Source organism: Leopardus geoffroyi, chromosome B1, assembly GCF_018350155.1.
Source record: "Leopardus geoffroyi isolate Oge1 chromosome B1, O.geoffroyi_Oge1_pat1.0, whole genome shotgun sequence".
NCBI lineage: Eukaryota > Metazoa > Chordata > Mammalia > Carnivora > Felidae > Leopardus > Leopardus geoffroyi.
Genome location: NC_059327.1, coordinates 203,537,361 through 203,561,202, shown reverse-complemented (window position 1 = coordinate 203,561,202; position 23,842 = coordinate 203,537,361). Strand labels below are relative to the sequence as shown.

At 52.6% G+C, this 23,842-nt stretch overlaps 1 protein-coding gene across 3 annotated transcripts in view; it reads left to right on the top strand.

Annotated features, from left to right (window-relative positions):
- The window catches only part of HTT (huntingtin), a 151,533-nt gene that overhangs the window by 107,061 nt on the left and 20,630 nt on the right, over nt 1-23,842 (top strand). For all 3 annotated transcript variants that reach the window (XM_045474724.1, XM_045474725.1, XM_045474726.1), the window contains 12 exons: nt 3,249-3,456; nt 8,032-8,173; nt 10,696-10,875; nt 11,013-11,189; nt 11,452-11,528; nt 12,806-12,944; nt 13,993-14,115; nt 15,868-16,081; nt 16,679-16,824; nt 18,657-18,834; nt 19,726-19,821; nt 22,483-22,670. In XM_045474724.1, coding sequence (XP_045330680.1) covers nt 3,249-3,456; nt 8,032-8,173; nt 10,696-10,875; nt 11,013-11,189; nt 11,452-11,528; nt 12,806-12,944; nt 13,993-14,115; nt 15,868-16,081; nt 16,679-16,824; nt 18,657-18,834; nt 19,726-19,821; nt 22,483-22,670 — 1,868 coding nt within the window. The remainder of the gene's footprint in view (nt 1-3,248; nt 3,457-8,031; nt 8,174-10,695; nt 10,876-11,012; nt 11,190-11,451; nt 11,529-12,805; nt 12,945-13,992; nt 14,116-15,867; nt 16,082-16,678; nt 16,825-18,656; nt 18,835-19,725; nt 19,822-22,482; nt 22,671-23,842) is intronic.

The following is a 23,842-nucleotide window of genomic DNA, read 5'->3' as shown; positions in this document are numbered from 1 at the left end:
CTGAGATAGCGGTTTTGTTTCCTTCAGATAAATGCTCAGAGGTGGGATCGCTGGATCGTGTGGCCATTTTATTTTTAGTTTCTTGAGGAACATCTGTACTGTTTTCCACAGCGGCTGCAGCAGTTTGCACGAAGGCTCCCCTTTGTCCACATCCTCGCCAACGCTTGCCTTTTTGGTAGTAGCCGTCCTAGCAGGGGGGAGGCGCGAGCTCGTAGTGGGTTTGATTGCCGTTTCCCTGACCGTGGCGGACGTGGAGCGTCTCTTTGTGCACCTGTTGGCCATCTGTGTGTCTAGGGAAAAATGCCTGTGTCGGTCTTTTGCCCACTTACTAATCGGATTCTTTGGTTGTCTGCTGTTGAGTTGTATTAGTCCCTTATATTTTTTGGACATTAGCCTCTTGCGAGATGTGTTGTTTGCACATATTTTCTTCAATTCTGTAGGTTGCCTTTTCATTTTGTTGGTCGTTTGCTGTGCAGCAGCTTTCGGTTTGGTGTGGTCTCACCTGCTTATTTCTTTTTAAATTTTTTTATTTTTATTTTTTATTTTTTTTAATTTTTTTATTTATTTTTGAAGGAGAGAGAGACAGAGCATGAGCCAGGGAGGAGCAGAGAGAGAGGGAGACGCAGAATTTGAAGCAGGCTCCAGGCTCTGAGCTGCCAGCACAGAGCCCGATGCGGGGCTCAAACTCACGAACCATGAGATCGTGACCTGAGCCGAAGTCGGTCACTCAACCGACTGAGCCACCCAGATGCCCCGGCACCTGTTTAATTTTTTATTTTGTTGCTTGTGGTTTAGGCGGCACGTCCAAAAAATTGTTGCCAAGACCCAAGTCAATAAGCTTTCCCCTGTTTTCTTCTAGGAGTTCTGCGGTTTCAGGTTCTACATTTAAGTCTAATTGATTTCGAGTTCATTTTTGTGAGTGGTATAAGGTGGGGATCTAGTTTTCTTCTTTATCTGTGAATATGCAGTTTTCCTCACACCATTTAGCAAAGAGGAGTCTTTTCTCCTTTGGGTATTCTTGTTCCTGGTTCCTATCCTTGGTCTCTCTTCTCTCTCTCGTGGTATCTCTGTCTCTCCTCCTCTGTTTCTCTTACACTCCCTGTCTCTGTCTCTGTCTCCCACCTCACTGTCAGTAGGACTGTCCCCTTTGTGACCCGGCTTGGTCATTGCTGCAGAGATGACTCACCATTGTCTACATAGTCTGGGTCGCCCCACGGACTTGACTGCCTCGATCTCTCGTGTCCGTCCTCCTCGTAGCTGTGTGACTTGGTATCTTGCCAGCACGTCACACTTAGGATCAAAATTGAACTCGTCCCCTGGCATAGCTGCTTTACTCTGGCTCCTTTTTGCCACTGTGGTCCGTCCTCACCGTGGGAGATGCTCAGACCCCAGCGTTGCTGCTGACTCCTCCCCGCCCCAACGAGCCGCCTGACTTCCTCTGCTCTCCCGTCCACTTCGCCCTCTCTGCTGACGAACCCCCTGCCCCCAGAGGCCGTGAGAGCCCTCCTAGCAGCCCTGCTTGCTGGTCATTTGTCCTGGCCCGTGCCTTGCTGAGCCCTTCACTCAGGTTTTGCTGTTTGATGCTCTGAGCAGCTGCTGCTCCTAATTCCATTTTGCAAATGAGAAAGCTGAGACCCGGGTGATGTGCAGCCAGGGCCAGGTAAGTGGGGGAGCCGTGGTCTGATTCCAGAGCCTGCACTGCATCCCGGGCACCTGGAACACAGCTCTGACTGTGGGTTCCTGCCCCTGTTCCGTGAACCCCCTCCTCCGTGGTCTGTCACTCCCTGTGCTCTCCGGCCTGGCTCCCCTATTCCTTCAGGACAGTGCCTGCCTCTTCCCTCGTGTCCACTGGCCCTCAAGGAGCCCGTGCAATAGTGGAGGGCACGGAGAAGGACCGGGCCCGGGCTGAGTGGGCCGGAGGTGGGTGATGCTGTCCACGCAGCACCCAGAGAAAACCCTGGAAATGGAGCCAGAGACAAGACGAGCGCTGGACGTCTCACTGGCACTGACCTTCTGAGTATGTCTGCCGTGCTGCCTGGGTGCCCCAGGAGGCCAGCCCGGTGTCATGTGCTGTGACTCTCCTGCTTTGGTTAGTTCTGTTTCTCTGCCTCAGGTCAGAGGCGCAACAGTCACAAAGTAGTAGGGAACAAATACACAAAGCATAGTCTGTCTGTGTTTGCCCATGTTAGGGCCCCTTTGCACTTGGGATGTTGTAGAACCTAAACCGGAAATAAGATTTTGACTCCCCAGCTGTGGCGCCAGGAGACTCGAGATACAGAAGGCAGGGAGCCGTTGGCAGCCCCCACCTGTGTTAGGTCTTCCTGCTGGGCTTGCAGCGCGTGCGTGTCTGCTGGTCCTTGGGGCGAGGGCCAGCTCATGTGGAGCCCGGGCAGATGGCACGGGAGGCGTCTTGAGCTGACTTTGTGTCTGTCTAAAGGAGGGGATAGAATGAAATCGCTAATTCCCGCAGGGGATTTGTCCAGGCCTTGAGGGCCATGCCGTGGACAGGCTTGTGGGCAGAGGGCCACCGGGCGTGCCGCTGACGTGCCGAAGCGGAGCAGGTGGCTGGCTGCGTGGTGGCCCCGCCCCAGGAGGGCCCGTGCTGGCCCTGTGCTCTCAGTAGCCTGTGGAGCGTGGGCTGGGGTCTGGCGTGGGCACTTGCCGTGGTGCAGCCCAAATGGGACCCCAGGCCTCCCAGAGCTCAGCCTTTCCACACTGAGCAGAGAGGAGCCGACCCGGGCCCTGCAGCCCCTGCCATCTCTAATTTCTGGGGCTTTCTCTGCTCACCACGGGCTCTTGAGGCTTCTTTGCAAACAAGGAGACGTTTATTACGTTATGAGTGGGGTGTCGCGAGGGTCCTGCTGCTCCTACCAGAGTAGCCTTGCTGTCCCAGGGGCAGTAACCTGTGGCACCCGGTGTGGGCCACCTGCTCCTCAGTTGAGCCAGGTCCGCTGTCACGGCGCAGGTGCGGCTCTTGGCGCGGGGCTCCCGGGGAACTTGCTAACAGGGGCGGAAGAGAAGGCCCGGCGAATAAGGCGTCAGCTCCCGTGGCTGCTCTGTTAGATAAGCAGCATGTCTGGGTTTTGCTTCAAAAGCCCAGTTTTCTAAGTGCCAAATGCTTTGTGTAAGTACAGGAGAAAGCTGAGGCTGTACCTTTTGTGTAAAGTCTTCCTGTGGCCACAGAGCGTTGGGCCCCAGTGAGCCGCCAAGACATTTCCCTCTCAGTTGTACTTTTGGCTTGTTTCTAGGAATGTTCCGTAGGATCACAGCCGCCGCCTCCAGACTCCTCACGGTGGACAGCAGCGACAGCAGCTTCTACGGCCTGGACAGGCTGAACGCGCAGGTGCGCGCCATGGTGCCCACGCATCCGGCGCTCGTGCTGCTCTGGTGCCAGATCCTGCTGCTCGTCAGCCACACCGACCACCGCTGGTGGGCAGAGGTGCAGCAGACCCCCAGGTACGCCCACCCCCGTGGGCCGGGACAGCGGTCAGCGGGAGGTCTGGCCCCGTGTCCGTGAGGCTTTGTGCAGATTCCGCTCTCTGTCCGTCTTCCTCTCGTGGGGAGGAACGTGGTCAGACCAGAGGCATTTACAATAGCTGCTGCTTTTTAAGTGTGGTTTCTTTGACAAGTTCTTCGACACTGTCCCTCTTGTGGTTCATTCTGGTCATGCTGTGTCCCTCTTGCTGGGCTCTCGTCCTTAAATTGGTTCCAGAGCCAGACGTGTTGCAATGTCTTAACTTCATTGTAAGTTAAATGTGGTTCTGGTTATTCTTAGATAATGAAGTAATTACTGAGCATTTCAGAAGTACTTGGAAATGCCCTATTTTTTATCATTCGAGAAGACTTACTAAGTATCTGATTGGGGGTGACCCCCTTTTTGCAAAGAGTTTTCAGGCGTAAGCCCTGATTTCTGGGCATTTGCACACACGTGGGAATGAAGCTTTGCCACCCATCCCCCAAGCTGGGTCCTCAGAGTGGTGTTTCTGGAAGGCTCGAGAGCCTGTGGTGAGCAGAGAAAGCCCCAGAAATTAGAGATGGCAGGGGCTGCAGGGCCCGGGTCGGCTCCTCTCTGCTCAGTGTGGAAAGGCTGAGCTCTGGGAGGCCTGGGGTCCCAGTTGGGCCGCACCGTTGCTTTCAGCTGGAAAATCCAGTGTTGGCAGGCGTCACTCACTATCCGCTCCGTGCTGTGTGTTGTGGAAGACGCAAAGGAACAATAACACCCGTTTCCGGCCCTCAGCGTGCTTACGGTTTAGTTGGGGAAGACAGGCTACTGGAAACATTTGAAATGCTTCGAGAACATTGTTAAGTTTGTCACGATGACGACCGACGGTAAGAGTCAGAGACAGAGAATGAGTGTCTTCCGCGTTGGTGCTTCCTCAGTGCACACACCAGGCAGCTGGCCGGCTTATTAGAACCAGGGTTGGTTCACCAGGTCACTGGCGGGGCCTGGGACTCTGCTCCTCCGCCAGGCTCCCGGGTGGAGTGATGCTCTGGTCCGCGGAGCACACGCCGGGCGAGGCCCTGAGTCCCTGAGGAGTGGGCCTGAGAGCCGCCGGGGGCTCGTGCCAGAGACCCGGACTGTGCGTGCGTGTAGAGAATGTGTGGAGTGCACGTGTGTGCGTGCGTGGAGTGTGTGTGCCCGTAGGGTTTGTGCGTGTGCGTAGAGCACGTACGTGTGTGAGGGCGTGTGTGTGGAGGGCACGTGTGTGTGCACACAAGGCGACAACATACTGGTGGTTGAATCTAGGTGAAGGGTGTGTGACTGCTCATTGAATTAACCTTTCAGCTCTTCTGTTGGTTGGAAAGTCTTCGGAGTAAAAGTTCAGGAAAACAGATCTAGGAAGTCGGGACATTTGAGACCGCCTGGCTCTGGACGGCTCACAGGAGGTTTGCTCCAGAGGGAGACACGTGGGAAGCGGCTGTGAGTTCGAATGGCTCCGAATCCTCCCCACCTGGGACGTTACAGGCGCTTTTCCCCTTCTAGGCCTCGGAGCGGGTGCAGGGCGGTGTCATTACGGTTTTCATTCGTGTTTCTCTCATGACTTAGAAGGTCAGTCGTGTTTTCACGTGCCTGGTGGCCATTTGTATACCTTCTGTTGTAAAGTACACATTCAGATATTTGCTGTTTTTTAAGATTTGGCTGTCTCTTGTCTTGTTACTGGGCTGTAAATTTTTTATATTCTGGATGTAAGCTCTTTGTCAGAGGTAACGTAAAAGTTCTCTCTCATTCTGTGGTTTGCTGTTTTATTTTCATGTTTGATTTCATTTGAGCAGAAATGTTAAAATTCTATGCAATCAAGTTTGTCAGTTATTCTGGTTCATTCCTTTTCTGTCCAACCCAAGAAATGTGTGCCTCCCCCAAGAGCACCAAGATTGTCTTCTGTGGCTTCTTCTGGAACTTCCATAGCGTTGGTGCTCACCGCTACGAGCTAACATTTGTGTGTGACGAAACGTGCGGGGTGCTTCGGTCCGCATTGCGTGTGGAAAAGGCCGTCCCGCCTCTGTTGAGTCCCCGTGGCACCTGCCTCAGAACCCAGTGGGCACCGGCGTGTGGACCTGCCTCTGGGCCCTGCTCACGGCCGTCACTCCGCGCTGCCGGCACCGCCACTGCGTCCCTCGGCCGCCCTGCCGCTCCCGCAGCTTCCCTTCACGTTCAACCTGGCTTTGGCTCTTTTACGTTCTTTGCATTTCCACCTGCATGTCTTCGAATCCGGTTGTGAGTGCACACAAGCCAGCGGCAGGGGTTTGACTGAGCTTGCAGCTGGTCTGGAGAGTGATCTGGAGAGCCCGTGTCCAGCATCCAGTCTCTCCGTCTTCGAACTTGGCCTCTCTCTCTGCTGAGTTAGGTGCTTCGTGTGCCACAACCGTCTCCTAGCGTCTGGCGTACAGGGGTCACGCGTGTTTATGAATTGTTTCTGCGCTTCATCTGGGATGGTGTGTCAAGCGGTGCTTTCAGAAGTGTTTTGTTTTGCGTGGTGTGCCGCTAGCTTCTGGAAATGCAAGTGGTTTTGTGTACTGACTTCACGTCCCGAGACCTGGCCCGACTCACGCGGGGGCCCCAGGAGGCTTCTCTGTGCACACACACGTGTCACCTCCAGGTGGAGACTTTCCACTTCTTCCTTCCCCCCTCGCATTCCTCCTTTCCTGTCTTCTGCTTCAGGACACTGACCAGGCCCTGCACACGAGGCTGGCCTCCTGTGTTGTGTTTCTCGTGGGCTCCACGGGTGCCACTTCCGTAACGGCTCCTGTCCACCTGCTGTCCAGGGCAGTGGGAGAGATGGACTTCGCCACTTGATAGCATTTAAGACACGGAAACTGCAGAGGTGTTATTAATCGCAGTGTTTTGCTTCCCTTTTTTAAAAACTTGTTGTTTTAAGTAACCTGTATCCCTAACGTGGGGCTCAGACTCCCAACCCCGAGACCCAAGAGTCACATGCTCCACAACAGAGCCAACTGGGGGCCCCAGAGAAGACAAAAGCAGGTTTAGTCAGTAGACTTAAATGCTTGAAAAATCCGAACAACCTCGAGAGCCAGTCACTGTCAGAGGCTGCAGGCGTCCCTTTTGCTTTGGGGAGCTGTGTAGGTGGAGCACCCGCCACGGCCACGGGGCCCCTTCGACCAGCTGGGTGTGCAGGAAGAGTCGCGCTCCTCCGGTCTGCCATGCTGGATCCTTGCCGGTCTCTTTCCATTAGTGTTAGGTGCTTGTGTGTGTGTGGGCGGGGGCAGTGTATGCGTGGTTGTGTGTGTCGTATTTGTGGCGTGCGTACGGTCTGTGTACGGCGAGTGTTTGGTATTTGTGTGGCGTGTGTTTGGCTCTTTTTGTGTTGGTGGGAGTTAACCCGCTAAGTGCCTCCATCGACTCTGGGATGTCCTGTTCAGACCACCCGCTCCTTTTCTGTTGCGTGTGCCTTTGCTTCCTCTGATGTTACGTCAGAAACCTCTTCATCTGGGAATTGTTTTCTGGGGCTGGCAGGAGGGCTGAGAAGAGGAGATGTTTCTGTTTGTCGGTTTTAAATTGACTTACGACTTACAATACAGGACAACCCACTCTTGTACCAAGTGTCAGGTGAATGCCACCACAGTCACGATACAGATCAGCGCTGTCACCTCAGAAGATTCCCTGCGTCCTTCGTGGTCACCCCCATACCCTGCCACTGGTCCGTGCTCTGTGCTTGTGTGTAGCCTGTTGCACGGTGCCATTTGGATGGAGTCACACGGTCCGTGCTTCTTCGGTCTGGCTTTGTCACTTGGCGCGCTGTATTTAAAGGTCTTTGATGGCGCTGGCGCGCGTGTACCGGTGATCTGTTCTTGGGATCAGCGAGTAGTATTCCCTTGTCTGGGTGACAACAGCTGGCTCGTCCATTCACCAGGTGAGAAAAGGCAAATTGCAGTTTGAACAGGTTTCTAACCTGTAGAATATTTTAGACCAGTTCCCTTGTAAATCCTGAAGTGTCAAAGGAGAAGTTGACACATTCCAGAATATTCTCGTCCTTGTGTGACCTCTGTCTCCACTAAGCTCTTTGCCGCCGAGGGAAGGAGATTGTCCTCACACTTAGGCCGGGGCAAGTTTGTGGGAGTGGCAACAAGTGTGTGAAGGGTTGTGGCGGAATCGAGGGTTCCGAGTGTGTGATTCCCCTGGGCTGAGAAAGAAAAAGACCGGCCTCCCTAGAGGCGGTGAATTTTGCAGACCTGCTCTCTGCCGGGGCCTCGGTGAGTGCGCGCTTCCCTGGTGACTCGTGAAACACGGTAGGCAGCTCGTGCGCGTGCCGGCGCTGGGGTCCCCACGGCAGCTGCCTTGTCCGGCGCGGTGGCCGAGAGCCTCGGCGCCTGAGTGCCCATCCGCCTGCAGCCTCGGGCCGGCCTTGGCCTTTAAGTCAAGCATTTGGCGGTTTGCCCGTGAGACCCTCTTCTTTCTTTCGTTTTCCACGCATGCGCTGCCGTAGCTCAGAGGCCAGCGGCTAAGAGCGCACGTCACACACGCGGCGGGGGTGGCTGTCCCAGAGGCGTCAGCACGCCTGTTCCTCCTTCCAGGAGACGTAGTCTGTCCAGTACGAAGTCACTCAGCCCCCAGATGTCCGGAGAGGAGGGGGACTCCGACGCGGCCAGTAAACCCGGAATGTGCAACAGAGAAATAGTGCGGCGGGGAGCTCTCATTCTCTTCTGCGATTATGTCGTAAGTCGGGAAACGAGGGGTGTGGTGGGGCAGGGGCAGCTTCTGCGGAGCCACCTCCTGCCACCCAGCCACCAGCTCGGAGACCACAGGACCGTGGACCGCAGCGAGCGTTGGGTCCTGCTCTGGCTGGTCGCGGAAGGAAGGTTTGTCTGCAGGTCCCGTGCCTCTGGCACCTGGTCGGCCTGCCTGTGTGATAGGAACGAGCCGAGAGTGTGACTTTTGAGTGCGGCTCTCATACGAGGTTCGTCATCTGTGGCAAGGGCCTTAGGTACCTGTTGCTTCATTTTTAAGTTGCTTCCTGGGGTGCCTAGGGGGCTCAGTCAGTTGGGCCTCCGAGTTCGGCTTAGTTCACGATCTCACCGTTCGTGGGTTCGAGCCCCTTGTCGGGCCCTGTGCTGACAGCTCGGAGCCTGGAGCTGCTTCAGATTCTGTGTCTCCCTCTCTCTCTGCCCCTCCCCGGCTCACACTCTGTCTCTCTCTCTTTCAAAAATAAATAAATGTTAAAAAAAGTTTTTAAGTTAAAAATTTCCTGGTTAAATGCCATCCATTTTATTTTATTTTATTTTATCTTTTATTTTACTTTATTTTTATATTACGTTATGATATTATTTTATTTTTGAGTTTATTGATTTTGAGAGACACAGAGACAGCATGAGTTGGGGAGGGGCAGAGAGAGAGGGAGAGAGAAATCCCAAGCAGGCTGCACGCTGCCAGCGCAAAGCCCAGTGCGAGGCTCAAACTCACCAATCATGAGATGATGACCTGAGCCGAAACCAAGGGTCGGATGCTTAACCGACTGAGCCACCCGGGTACCCCATATGCCGTCCTTTTCAAAAAGATAGCATTTGCGGAGTTGTTGGCCGTCAAATGAGCATCACATGTTTCATAGAGAAAATTGATAAAAACCAGGGGTGCCTGGGTGTCTCAGTTGAGTGTCTGACTCTTGATTTTGGCTCAGGTCACGTTCTCACGATTCATGGGATTGAGCACCTTGTCAGGATCTGTGCTGACAGCATGGAGCCTACTTGGGATTCTCTCTCTCCCTCTTTCTCTGCTCCTCTCCCCCTCGTGCACACTTTCTCTCAAAATAAACATGAAGAAAAAATAAGAAAATTAACAAAAACCAATAAACAGAAGAAGATACCATCTCCTTGTAATTGCATTACTCAGAAAACCTGTTGTGGCATTTTGGCTGGAATTTGGTGCTTTTTCTCTCCCAATACAGAGCACGTGCACATCTTTGGCACTAACATGGCACCATGCACATGCTGTTTTCACACAGCAGAGGGCATGACATTCTCAGTCGGAAAGGAAGGGGACTCTTTCAAGGAACTAGTTGTCATCAGAGAGATTTTTTATTGCTACTCACTTTTTTTACTTACATTCTTTACGTTGACATAGTTTTTCTATCTTATTCTACTTTTGAGAAATAATTACATAATGCTTTCACAGAAATGTAAGAAAAATACAAATTTTCTAAACTAATGCTATCAAGTTATCCCCCGTAGAAAATATTAATCAGTAACCAAGTCAAAGAATTGTTCTTATTGTACAGTTTCTGCCTAGGAGGATTATGAATTAAGATGAAAAAGCAACATACGTATTTAAAGATGGGGAAGAAAAAGGAGGGGGGGGCGCCTAAGTGGCTCAGCCAGTTAAGTGTCTGGCTTCGGCTCAGGTCTGATGTCACTGTGAGTTCGAGCCCCACATCAGGCCCTGTGCTGACAACTCAGAGCCTGGAGCCTGCTTTGGATTCTGTGTCTCCCTCTCTCTCTGACCCTGTCCCGCTCACACTGTCTCTCTCTCTCTCTCTCAAAAATAAATAAACCTTAAAAAAATAATAATAAAAAAAATAAAGATGGATATTTATTTCCTTATAAATCTCAAGTTTCGCCCCTTAATGTCCATGTGGAATTTGTTCATATTTTGGATTCAGGCATTCTGTCAAAACTGTGACAGTTGTGGGAGCCCTTTTTCTCCGGTGACCTGTCACAGGATTGGAGAAGGAGAACCGGAGAACACTCTCACTCTCGTTGGGCTAGATGGAAGCCCGGACAGAGCAGGGCCCGCCGTGCGTGGGAGTGTCTGTCACCTGGTCTCCTGCATCACGGCTCGGTCCAGTCACCTGAGGGCAGGGCGACGTCGGCCCTGCTGTGCCCGCTGCCCTGGGGTCACTGGTCCATGGCAGGCGCCCGTTGACCCCTGTAGCCCTGGGCCTTGCTCCTCTCTCCCCCTACCCCTTGGCCGGTGTCCCTCGGAGCTGTGCTGGAGTGTCACATTTCCCTGGCGGGGTCTGACATGCAACAGCTTTGGCCACATCGTAGGGTTGAAGGCAACGGAGTCTGTGAAGTGAGTTCCGACCCTGATGATCATTGGTGGTCAGACACTGGACATTTTCAGTGAAGATCATAATTGGGGATTTATTTTCCCCTTCCTACCTCTTGTGGCCTTTTCCGTGGCATCAGTATCCGTTCTGTGCTTGTCTACTTGGAAACGAGTCTTTCACTGTCTTTTTTCCTCAGTGTCAGAACCTACACGATTCAGAGCACTTAACGTGGCTCATCGTGAACCATATTCAGGACCTGATCAATCTGTCCCATGAGCCTCCCGTGCAGGATTTCATTAGTGCCGTTCACCGGAACTCCGCCGCCAGCGGCCTCTTCATCCAGGCGATTCAGTCTCGTTGTGAGAACCTTTCAGCCGTAAGTCTCTCTAGTGACGACCGTTGCCCGTCAGTTTTTTTCTCTGCCTTAAACACGTACCGTCGGAACTTTGAAACTGCTGATTTCCAGTTGGCAAAATCCTGTGCCCTTGCTGCTTTCCTTCTCCCCACCTCCAGCCCACCACCCTGAAGAAGACGCTTCAGTGCCTGGAAGGCATCCACCTCAGCCAGTCGGGCGCCGTGTTAACACTGTATGTGGACAAGCTTTTGTGCACCCCGTTCCGAGTGCTGGCTCGCATGGTCGACACCCTTGCCTGTCGCCGCGTGGAAATGCTTTTGGCCGCAAATTTGCAGGTACTAGAAAAACCCTGAGACTGGTTTTTACTGAGAAGTTAGCAGAGGAGGCAGAAGAGTTGGCTGGTTTCTTCCTCCACAGGCATAGTCTTCACATGGCCGCTGAGGGAAACGTGTACGAGATGTGTAGATTCCTTGTGTGCCTGATACGAGTGCTGCCTGTACTCTCTACTCGTAAACTGTGCACGTTACTCTTTGCTTTTTAAATCGGCGCAAGGGTATTTGGATTCATTACGTGCTGACGTGTTATTGTCCACTGCAGAGCAGCATGGCCCAGTTGCCGGTGGAGGAACTAACCAGGATCCAGGAATACCTTCAGAGCAGCGGGCTGGCTCAGAGGTAATGCTACAACCAGGCGTCCCTTGCTTTTGGATATAAAGGCTCCGATCTGTAAGGGGATAAGCTCAGGACGAGAGATCGATGTGCCTTGTAGGTGAGTTTACCGCAGAAGGGCCTTGGGAGAAGGCCTTCCTAAATGACACGGAATGGGACTCACTTTATAAGAAGGGAGGTGAACAGACAGCACCGTGTCTGCCGTCGGAGCAGACACGCCTGCGTCCCCTTGGCTGCCTGAGAGGTTGTACGTGTTCACCAGGCTGTGACAGAGGACAGGGTTACCTGCCTTATCGTCGCAAAACCGCAGCGTGTAACCTAACTGCTGCGCAACAGCGGGCCTGTCTGAAAGACGTTACCCAGTTTTCGGCGTGCAAGACTTCTATTTGCGTCTTGTTAAAATGTTACCTCTGTGTGGTATTTATCACCTGATTTTGTTGCATAGTCTTTTAGAAGCCTTATCAGAAATCCTGACATCTGTTATCGATTTCTTCAACTAAATAAATAAAATATGTTTTACCTTTAGATTTTACCTTTTGCCCTCCACAGGGGGGAAGGCATGTGCCTGTGAGCGCGTGTGTGTGTGTGTGTGTGTGTGTGTGCGAGAGAGACAGAGACAGAGAGACAGGGAGAGAGCCAGAGAGGGAGAGCAGGAGGGAGAACGGGGTAGAATGCCTGTGCTGTGGATCGTTGCCGGTGTCTTCCCTGGGGAAGGGGCCTAACCGGGTAGACAGCACACGGTTTGGACGGACGTGCAGTTTGCTGGGCCGGTCATGCTGTCGTTTGCATCATGAAGTCGTTGCTCTCTTAGCAGATAGCGGAAGGTCAAACCATTATTTTTTGATTCTACATTTAGATTTCAGACCAGATGAGGAAGATTATATAAATATCTTGTTCAAGGTGAGGTGCTTCTTCTATGAAGTGAACATAAATTGGTATAAATTGTATCATGTTGGGAGAATCAATGGGAGATTTTGTGCACTTGGGCCTTAGAATAGATTATCTACTTTGCATTTGTAAAGAATGCTTTTATTAGCTGTTAAACCACGTTATTGCCTGTTACGACGTTCGAGTATAAATTAAATGTCTGCAAAACGTGGGTGGGGCATGAACTGTGCTGTTAAAAATAAGCCAGAGCCTGAAGCTGCATCACCACCTGTCTGAGCATTGTTGAGGCGGCTCTGAAGAAAACGTGTCACATGTGTCGCGTCCTGCTTTAGGAAGCCACCGTTACTTCTTACCCGTGAAGCCGTGCTCTAACCCCACGTGTGGTCCTATTCCAGACACCAGAGGCTGTACTCCCTGCTGGACAGGCTTCGTCTTGCTACCGCGCCGGGCTCCCGTGGCCCTTCTCCTCCAGTCACGTCCCACCCGCTGGACGGGGATGGGCCCCTGGCACTGGAGACAGTCATTCCAGACAAAGTGAGTGTCTGGCCCGTGTGTGCGTGTGACACGCAGGGCCCGGGCACTCCGTGCTCCCGTGAGCCTTTGGCAAATCCAGAGGGTACGGCGGGGCGGCTCAGGCAGCGGGGCGTCCTGAAACGTGGCGTGGCTCCCGAGGGCTCTCTGCCCGTCCTGCTTCTTGCTGGCAGTGGGCGGGGTCCCATCACTGACAGGATGCCTTAGGTCCAGCCCAGGTCATCAGCAGGAAGTGTGGGGTGAGAGAGGAAACGCTGATTTGGGACACTTCTGGCGTCAAGCAGAGGGGCATCGGCACGGTTAGCAAACGGGAGGCAGGGGAGGAGTGGCCGTGGCCCACGTAGCCCGAAGTGCCTGCCCCCCTGGCCTGTCTCCCTCTCCTTAAACCTGCCGACCTGCGTGCTGAGCTCACCGTCCCAAGGACCCTGGTACTTGCCGTCACCCTTAGTACTCAAACTGCAGAGCTGGGGACCATTTGGGGCCTCGGCAGATCCTTGGTACTCTGTTTTCTGGAGGGAGGTCAGCGTAGATTTGAACTTGGATTTTGAAAACCCATAGCCCAGGCACAGAGTGGCAAAGTTCAGGCCTCTACACTCAGATTCGATTTGTTTGGAGCCTCTGCTGCACTGGCCTTGGAGAGGAAGGAGCGAGGCAGACACCCCAGTGGAAGGTGATCAGAGCATTCGCAGGCGAGGGGTGGACAGTGGGTGAGGGCACAGGGAGGAGGGCCTGCTGGCCCCACACTTGAGCTGTTAGGAGGGCACTGGAATGTTCACCGGGTAAGGGAGGAGAGGCTGTCCAGTAGGTAACGGCGAGTCCAAAGACAGCCTTGTAGCAGTTCCCGTGGCAAAGGCCTGTGGTTCGGTGAGCAGCCGCGCGGCCAGCTAGAATCCAGTTTTACTGAAGCTGCATTCACGGTCCATCTGGGGCCCCCTGTCCTTCGGTCTGGGGCCACAGGATGTGAGGGGCAGTGATCACAGAAACAGCACATGTTCAGTAGAGTTGAAGCCCCTGCCCAACTGCATGGCGTTATCCTTTTTCTTCTTCCCAGGACTGGTACCTACGTCTAGTCAAATCCCAGTGCTGGACTAGGTCAGATTCTGCGCTGCTGGAAGGGGCAGAACTGGTGAATCGGATTCCTCCCAGTGACATGAGCACGTTCATGATGAACTCGGTACGGTGGAGAGCAGCAGGACGCTAGCAGGATGCTGGACCGGCTTCGTTATCACGTGACTGACTTAGGACGTGTGCCACTCGCTCTTCTGCCTTAATGGCAGAGACTCTAATCCAGACAGGATGGAGCATGGGAGTCTCTGGTCTAGGTGGGACGGGACATGGAGAGACTAACCCATTCAGGGGAGAAATTAGGGAGACATTAATCCAGACGGGGCATGACGAGGGGAGACTCTGACCCGGGGGTGGGGGGTGCAGGACAAGGAGAGACTCTAACACAGACGGGCAGGACATTGTTTCAGCCACATTAGAATCCAAAAGGAAGTAAACTGTGTTTAATTCAACTTTTCATGCACTTGAAGGAAATAGGTTCTCTTAGATTATTGTCTGTTCCCATTGTATATTCTCATAGTCATGAGGAAAGGTATTGAAATGGTATAGTACATGATTTAACTGACTCTCATGGCATTCCGGAAATTGATCTTCAGTAAGACCCCTCCCCTTATGTTATGTAGTGAGGTCCTCTTGCCCCCACTACTTATAGTGAGGGCCTTGTACCTCTCCTACATACAGTGAGGTCCCTCCATTACTTGCAGTCAGGCATTCCCCAGCCCCTCACTAGATGTCATGAGGTCCCCGTCCCCACCCTCGATGTCGTGTAGGCATGCAGGCAGAGCCGACCCAGGAGGCCCTTGCAAAGCATCCGAGTCCCTGTCCCAGCTCTTGGGCAGGTCCTGTGAGGAGTGGAGCCCTCCCCTTCTGTACCATCCACAGCCTTTGCTTCCTTCCCAGACTTCCTGGGGCAAGCAGCTGACGACACCTAGGTGTTTCAGTGCTGCCTCAACATGTACCAGATGGGAATGCAGAGCAGCAGGGGCCTGGGGGCCAGCAGGGCGGCTGCGTGGAGGGTGGGGGGCAGCAAAGGATGGGCTGGGTGAGGAGGAAGAGACTCAGGGTAGAGGCCACACAACAGTCTTTGACCAAGTGCTGATTTTTCATTAGTCTGACAGTAGGCGCTACATTGAAAAAACAGAATTGGCTCCAATCAATTTGCTGAAATCATTTTAAGCTCCATTCAGTGAAAGCTGATTTGCTGAATAAATTTGATGTTCTATTTATTGAATTTTCCAATTCAGTAATTGGACTTTTAATAGCTTTAAAGGTTCTAGCTGTAGCAGAAATTTCAATTTTGGTCACTGATGATGACCTAGCTTTTCTGAATGTTACCTAAAATAAGATGAATATTCTACCTGAAAATTGGCCCCTAAAATCCTTAAATGGTTTTTAAAAATTGGCAAAACAGTACAAATTGATACATGGTCATAAGAAATGCTATTTTTCAACCACCATCATGGCTGTTTTGACTTATTTCACCTGCTTTTGAACATACCTTTTTCAAACTTGGTGAATGTGTGGTGTTTCACTGGATTTCTTGGGTGCCTTGTCAGCTTCATTTTGTATTTTTATCAATTAAAAATTACATGTGTCAAATTTTTTATTTCAAACAAATCTGAAGGTGTAAATGATTTAGAATATTTCTTTAATAATAAAGTACCCCAAAGAGATCAGAAATAAACTTCACCGAGCATATGGTACTTATTACGGAAAGTAGGCTACTCTTTAAGATATTTTTTATGGGGCACTTGAGGGTGTTCTCTCAGAAATGTTCGCATCGTCCTTTCTTCTGTGTGTTTTTCTTTCCTGCTTGAAAGTGTGTAATTGTTGTTACTGAACCTTTAACGTCCTGATTCAGGAATTCAACTTAAGCCTGTTGGCGCCGTGCCTGGGCCTTGGCATGCGCGAAGTCTCCGGAGGCCAGAGGAGTCCACTTTTCGAAGCAGCTCGCCTGGCGACTCTGGACCGTGTGACCGGCCTGGTGCAGCAGCTCCCTGCCGCCCACCACGTTTTCCAGCCGTTCCTGCCCGCAGAGCCCACCGCCTACTGGAACAAGTTGAATGATCTTTTTGGTAGTTAAAATAGAAACTTCTTTTATTTCTTTTTTTTTTTTTCAACGTTTATTCATTTTTGGGACAGAGAGAGACAGAGCATGAACGGGGGAGGGGCAGAGAGAGAGGGAGACACAGAATCGGAAACAGGCTCCAGGCTCTGAGCCATCAGCCCAGAGCCCGACGCGGGGCTCGAACTCCCGGACCGCGAGATCGTGACCTGGCCGAAGTCGGACGCCTAACCGACTGCGCCACCCAGGCGCCCCCTTCTTTTATGTCTTAAACACGCTGCAGAGCCAGTACTGTGCTTTGCACTGAGTCAAGATACGGTGAATACCGTTGATCTAATAAACTGAGAGCACGCACGGAGGTGACTTGAGAAACAGTGCTGGGACCCCTAGCTCTGGGTGTCTCGGCGTGTTTGCCGATCGTTGGCCCAACCCTGGAGGGGCACTGAGACAGGCTCTGAGGAAGGTGCATCCCGAGTCACGCGTGGAGTTAGGTGTGGGTGCGGATGTGCTTCTGAGCTGCGGGTGCCTGCAGGTTCTCGGAGAACGGCCTCACTGCCGTTCGCGAGCCTCTGCTAGAGTTGCGCTCACCCCCAATCTTGTGTCTTAGGGGATGCTGTGTTGTATCGCTCCTTGACCACTCTGGCCCGGGCTCTGGCCCAGTACCTGCTGGTATTCTCCAAACTGCCCGGCCACTTGCACCTTCCTCCTGAGAAGGAGAGGGACACGGTGAAGTTTGTGGTCATGACCCTCGAGGTAAGAGGCAGCTGGGGAAGTCATTGTTTCCGTGCTGAGGGACTGTCACTAGAGAAGTAGGGAAGGCAGTTTTGTCTGTAACCTGGGAGCTGTGCCGTCAGGCAGGCTCCCCTTCTCACAGAGACACTGACTACAGGTGGTGAAGCATCGCACCTGTCACCTGCTTAGAGCACGTTCACATCCCCCGATCGTGCTGCTTTCTCACAGGTGCCTTGGGAGATTGGCAACACGGTGCTTCCTGTCCCTACCTTAGAGCTGGGCCTGGGACCTGGACTTCCGCCCACAGCTGTCTCCCCCTGCGTGTCTGGGGCGAGGGCGCAGGTCATAGAGGAGGGTCTGGTGGGGAGAAGCAAGGGTCACTGGAGAGATGGGCAGAAACCTCTCAGCAATCTGCCAAACAGTGTTGGAAGTCACGTGCTTGTGTGTAGACCTCTTTGCTTGATTCTAAGCTGCCTCTCATTTCACGACAGATAGCCACTAAAATTATTTTTCTAGGGAAAAGGAAGCACCACTGATGTAGTGTGGATCCTAATTTGGATAATCAAAGAAAAATAGTCTGGGAGAATTATTATGCTTTAAATTGAGAAATAAACCTGGACATTTCAGCCGTGGGGAATTAAGCACTCTGTGTTGGCACTTACAGTCACCCCTAAAATGTGTACGTGATGTGGGTGTGTTACCTTTCCATACAGTTTCTGGAAAATAGTCTAGCCTACATCCTTGCAGCCAGAGACCTGAGCTGTGTCTCTCAGCCGAAGCAGGACACGGCTGACCCAGCGTCAACTCCGCCTGCCACTCACAGCAGGGAGAGAGAGAGGTGTCGGGAAGGCACCGTGCGGTCATTCGTGAAGGGATGAGCAAGCACCCACCTAGAGGCAGGCTGAGTCACATGGCTGCTGATCCCTGTCCTCTGGTCTCAGTGTGGCGAGCAGGCCGACAGGCAGTACGTCTCAGTACAGAGTGATCGCTGGCCACCGCAGTCCTGTGCCTGCTACGTACAGGGCGAAATGCTTCCACTGTGTCTACTCGTTCAGGCCTTACTGCAGTTCTGGGACATGGGCTTTTGCAGACGAGGAGGGCAAGGCTTAGAGAAGTTGGGTGGCTTGCCCAGGTTTACCCATTAGGAGGTAGCCAGTAGACATTTGAACCCAAGCCTGGCCATGTCCAAGACCCATGCTCTCAGATTCAGCCTCTGACTACGACACGGGCAAGGCCTGCCTGTGCCCTGGGAGCCCCGAGTAAGAAGACCTTGGCCTGGAGGCCATGTAGCCAGCAAAAGATTTCTTTCTTTCTTTTTTGAGTTGTTTTTTTTTTTTTTTTTTAACATTTATTCATTTTTGAGAGACAGAGAGAGACACAGCACAAGTGGGGGAGGGGGACACTGAGAAAGGGAGACTCAGAATCCCAAGCAGGCTCCAGGCTCTGAGCTGTCAGCACAGAGCCTCATGTGTCAGCACAGAGCTTGAACCCACAAACCGTGAGATCATGACCTGAGCTGGAGTCGGACACTTAACCGACTGAGCCACCCAGGCGTCCTGGCCAGGGAAGGATTTCTAGAGAAGCCTACAGAGCTGACGGAAAGAGGAGCAGCGAGATCAGGGTGGCCATTTCGGCAGAGAGGAGAGCCCCAGGCACTTTTGGGAGCAGGTGGTCAGGCACGAATGTAAGGGACTGGGCGACGGGGGCCCATTCCTCTGGAAGGGTGTCACGACCTGCTAGCCTCTGGCGCTTTGGACAGTTCTCTGAGAGCTGGGGGTCGTTTGCTCCCTGACAGCCCGGAGACAGGAAGGAAGCAGGTCTGAGCCATCTGTAACACTGACCCTCCCCTCTAGGCCCTGTCGTGGCATTTGATCCATGAGCAGATCCCGCTGAGTCTGGACCTTCAGGCGGGCCTGGACTGCTGTTGCCTGGCCCTGCAGCTGCCCAGCGTCTGGAGCGCACTCTCCTCCCCAGAGATGGTGACCCACGCCTGTTCTCTCATCCACTGTGTCCGCTTCATCCTGGAAGCCAGTGAGTCTGTGGCCACAAGGGCTTTCTCTCCTTTCTCACTTGAACCAGTCATCAGCTCTGCAGATCGAGTCGCAGACATTTATTTGGTACCACCTGTTTACCAGGTGCTAAGCAAGGAATTGGGGGTGAATTGGTGAATAAAATATGAGCCTTGTGTTAATCTCCAATGTCTTGGATTCTGCACTAGAATTAAACTGGAATTTGCTTTTGTAGTCATTTTGTTTAGATTTTAGAGTTCCAACTTTCATAAAAAAAATATTTCCAATTTTATGTCCCTTTGATCTCTGGTCCTAGCTGACTGTTTCATGCTTTTAGTCCCAGATGACCATAAGATTTAATAAGATTACATTAGAAAGATTGTTTTCTGTTTTGGTCAAAATGCTTGTTTCTATAATGCATTGTAATACTAATATATTATAAAATAAAAGTGACTTATTCTTTTCAAGGAACAGTGTCCTTAACAAGGGTCATTAGCCAGAGTTTCTTAAAAATTGGACATTATAGTTTACATGTTAGAGGGTGTTTTGAAGTTTCATTGTTTAAATTGTTTTCATCTGTGCATTTGTAGTCAACTTGAAAACAAAGATCTAGGGAGCAATTTTTCAAAGCCAGACTTCTTGGGGATTGCAGTGATGCTCTTAGCAGTAATGAATCACGAGCTGTCTGATAAAAACCTTCAGGGCGAGAGGTGGCAGACTTAGAAATCTCCACGTAGAAGTCGAGTCCTGAGCGTTGTAGGCTAGCCCAGAGACTAATAATACCCAAGGCTGGTACTGTCGAAAATCTAGACCTCATTTGACTTAGTCGCTCACCTTGAGATGTTGTAAAACTATGCAAATGTGACATCTTGAATAAAAAGAAATAGTAACGTTTGTTCTCTTGTGATTTTAGTTGTGGTGCAGCCTGGGGACCAGCTTCTTAGTCCAGACCGAAGGATGAACACCCCAAAGGCTGCCAGAGAGGACGAAGTAGATTCAAACACACAAAGTAAGTCTCAAGACCCACTTTTTTTCTTACCCTGTTTCTTTGGGGTCTTGAAATTCATTAATAAAAGAGACTTTTAAAAATGGTAAGTGTGGACTCTTAAAACGTTACTTAGTTTAGCTGCACTCTGTTGCTTCTCTCTAGTTGCTTATCTCTGGAGCGTAGTTTGCGGCTTCACCTCGCGTGTGCTCTTTCCCCTGCTGGCATGCTGGCTGTGTCCATCTGGCCTCCTTGGGCCCCCAGACTCAGCTGGGGCGTCACCCCCCCAGGGAAGCCCTCCGGGGTCCCCACAGCCACTCCTCCCCACCTAGCGCTTCTGGCCTCTGCAGGGCTTCCTGCTCTGGTCTCTCACCTGGACTCTGAGCTCCCTCAGGGCAGGGACGCTGTTCCCTCTCTGTGTTCTCGCCTTTGTAAACGCTCGACAGATGTTCCCTGAGTAATGAATGAGTGGAATTGCTGAGGAGCTCGAAGTTAGTGGAAATACCCACGTGAATGATAGGTGACCAGAGCGTCTATTTCAGCCACGTGTTGTGGTGGATTTTTAAATGAAATTTACTGCTCTTCCTACAAAAAACATGTCCACGTCCCATTTATTCACAGCTTTTCTAGATTTAGACGGGACCGTTCTCATCTCTTGATTCCAGTCTCTCACTCTTTAAAATGTGGTGAGACAGATTGGGAGGAAAGCTCTGGGCTGAGCGACTGCTTGTCGCTGGGGGGACCTCCATGCTCCTGGGGCTGGGCGGGCTCTTCACCCAGAGGCTGTGACTGGAATGCGGGCCTGCAGCCCCTGCACAGAGATGGGAAGCAGACGCCCCGGCTGCTGGTTCCTGTCTGCCCCTTTCGTGGAACACTCTTCCTTGGAGTACGAGAGTCTTAGCCATATTGTGGCGGCTTAAGAAACCTGTTTTTTTCAGAGGGGCACCTGGGTGGCCCAAGTGAGTTAAGCGTCCGACTTCGGCTCAGGTCATGATCCTGCGGTTTGTGGGTTTGAGCCCCGCGTCAGGCTCTGTGCTGACAGCTGGGAGCCTGGAGCCTACTTCGGATTCTGGGTCTCCCTGTCTCTCTCTGTCCCTCCCCACTGCTCACGCTCTGTCTCTCTGTCTTGCTCTCGCTCAAAGAAAAATAAACATTAAAGAAAAAACATTATGTACTTCAGAGCAAGTACATAAATGCTTTCTTATTGCCAGCTTTTGTGCAATCCCAGGTAATGATGGCATTTTCCTGTCATTAGTTTTGAGCATGCTGGTTTTCCAGTTACCTGTTCAAGGCTTTGTAATTGTCTAACCGTCCAGAAACAACGGTGTTTCAGTACACAGCCAAGCTCTTCTCCAAGTGTTTACCTCAAAGCTCTACAGTTCTGTCAGCTGTTTGGGATTTCATGATTTCCTGTTGATAATGTGAGGGGTCTGCAGACACTCACTTCCCTGCTCAGCCACTTCCTAGCTGAGTGACCTTGGCCAGTTATTATCCAGTGCTTCCGCAGCGGAGGTACGGATGACACTACCCTCAGGGGGTTGGTGTGAGGATGAAATGAGTTAACCCATGTACAGCACCCAGGATAAGCGCCAGTCTTGTTATAAGTGCTCAGCAAATGGCACCATACTTTTCATCACCACGTGAATTTCCATTCCTCAAAATACTTCAGGCACTTCAGGGGGTCGAGTCAGAGCACACAGGCCCGTGGGCTGGAGCATGCTTAGTTTGCGGCCATTGTGCCCGTTCTCCATGGCCCTGTTTAGGCCGCTTACACTCGTCCTGGCCAGAGGAAGAATGATAGGATGATGCCTCTTAAGGCACTGCTGGTCAGGGACGCCCAGCTGGCTCAGTCAGTAGAGTGTGCGACTCTTGATCTCGGGTTAGTGAGTTTGAGCCCCACGTTGGGCATAGAGTTTATTTACTTTTTTAAAAAAGTATTACTAAAGACAGCTTTGTCTCTCTTAGCTTGGCACTTGACTCCATAATCCATAAGCCCAGTAAGAATCCCTTCTTCTCCATATGAGGAAGTTGCTTAGCCTTTCCAGCCTCAAAACCATGGGTTCTGTTCACAGACAGCCCTAAACATTCATCAACTCAACAGATGATTTTTTGGCACATACTCTGTGCCAGACTCAAAGTGAACGAGAAACTGCCTGCCCTCGAGGTGCCGTGGTCCTTACCTCAGGCCGTGGGGTCTGCCTCAGCATTCTGCCTTGGGGGTTCTAGGGTGGGACTTGGCATCCCATCAGAATCCCCCCCCCCCCACCAGCCTGGGAGAAGCCCTGATGTTGTACATCATGATTTACATCATGGTTCCTTGCACGCCAGCTGGGAGAGGAGTGCAAGCACCGGGGAGGGGTGGCTCCCCCTGGATGTCAGCCGGCCGGCACGGCCGCGTAAGTGCAGGGTGGGCAGGAGGGCTGGGACCGGGAGCGGGAGACAGGTTCAAGACGACAGTCCTGGCAGGCGTGTGCAGGCTTGCACGTTTAGATAGATTTGAAGAAGGTAACACCTGTAGACCTTCAGCGAGCGACTGGAGGCCTAGCAGGCTCTGCGTCTGTGGCTTGGGCAGCTGGCTGTAGGGTCGTGCCTTGTGCGGTGGGGGGGCGGGGAAGTCAGGAGTGGAGGTGTGGGTTCGGGATGTGTTTTGACAGAACAGCCCTCTGAACCACGGTGTTTGTTTAGACCCGGCCTATGTTACCGCAGCCTGTGGGATGGTGGCAGAAATGGTGGAGGCTTTGCCGTCGGTGTTGGCCTTGGGCCATAAAAGGAATAGCAGCACCCCAGCGTTTCTCACATCGGTGCTCAGGAACATCATCATCAGCCTGGCTCGCTTACCCCTCGTCAACAGCTACACGCGCGTCCCCCCCCTGGTGAGTCTGGTCAGTCACTCCTTGGCGGAAAACCGAAGTTAACGAGATGCGTGGGCAGGCCCCTGGCTGGGGGCCCCTGGGGGGCGAGAGCAGACGTGGACCCCTCAGGTGTTTCCTCTGTGGTACAGAGCCTTTCGTGGCGTGCGCTCAAGGCACCTATCTGATTTCCTTGGCCGTGGCGTCCAGCAGTCGGTAGCAGAAATGCTGGGTTTTCCAAAATGGGGTGAGGCATGACTTCCAGCAGTAAGACTTCATCTCCCACCAGTCGGTACTTCATGTTGGATGTGATTGGCAGGGAACTAGACTCCTTTGTTTAACGGTAGACCAGAAGTGCTACCCCTCGGGTACTTCCCTTTAAAAGCAGTCACCGTCTGGTGTTACTCAGCTGTTTCGGCACAGCCGCTTTTGGGTCTCCTCATGCCACGTTGTCCTCAGGATCAGTTTCAAGTCGGTTTTAACAGGGACTCTGTCCCGTGGAATAGGAAGGACTTAGTGTGAGCAGTTGAGGGTTGGTGGTGGCCACATGGCCTCTCCCTGGGGAAGCTGCCTGGGCCCTCACAGCCTGCCCAGGTAAGGAGTGGGGTGACAGGGTGAGCACGGCAGGTCAAGGTGAGCCAGGAGGACCGAGAGGAAAGGTGCTTGTCTCTGCCCAGAAGGGGCTTGTGCCAGTGGGGCACAGCCTAGTGCGTGTGTGCGAGAGAGGGATTCTGGGTACGCTGCACCGAGGGAGCACGCAGAGGGTGCTGCCAGGGAAGGGGAGCCGGCCCCCCCGGCGGCCTGTGCTCTGCACGCAGGACGTCACCGTAGGTCTTGAGACAGCTGCACGTCTGGAGAGGAACGGGGGACACTGTGGGAGGCGCGGTCCCAGAGGTCACTGTGTCTGGAGTAGAAGCCACAGTGTGCCGGCACGGATCCCATGCTGTAGGGGGGCTCTTCGGGCAGGGGCCTGAACCCGCAGGGAGTGGTGGTGAGGAGGGTGCGGCGAGCAACTTAGCGAGACGGGGGAGAGAGAGCCGGCGTCTTCCCGAGGTGAACACGAGGCACCAGAGCCGTCAAGGGCTGGCTATGTCTCTGAGGCCCCCACGGATGGGCCTGAGGAATCCGGAGCTGAGCCCTCGGCCTGGGCGCCCCAAGTCCTCTTCGGCTTTGCCGGAGCGGTCAGCTCAGCTGGC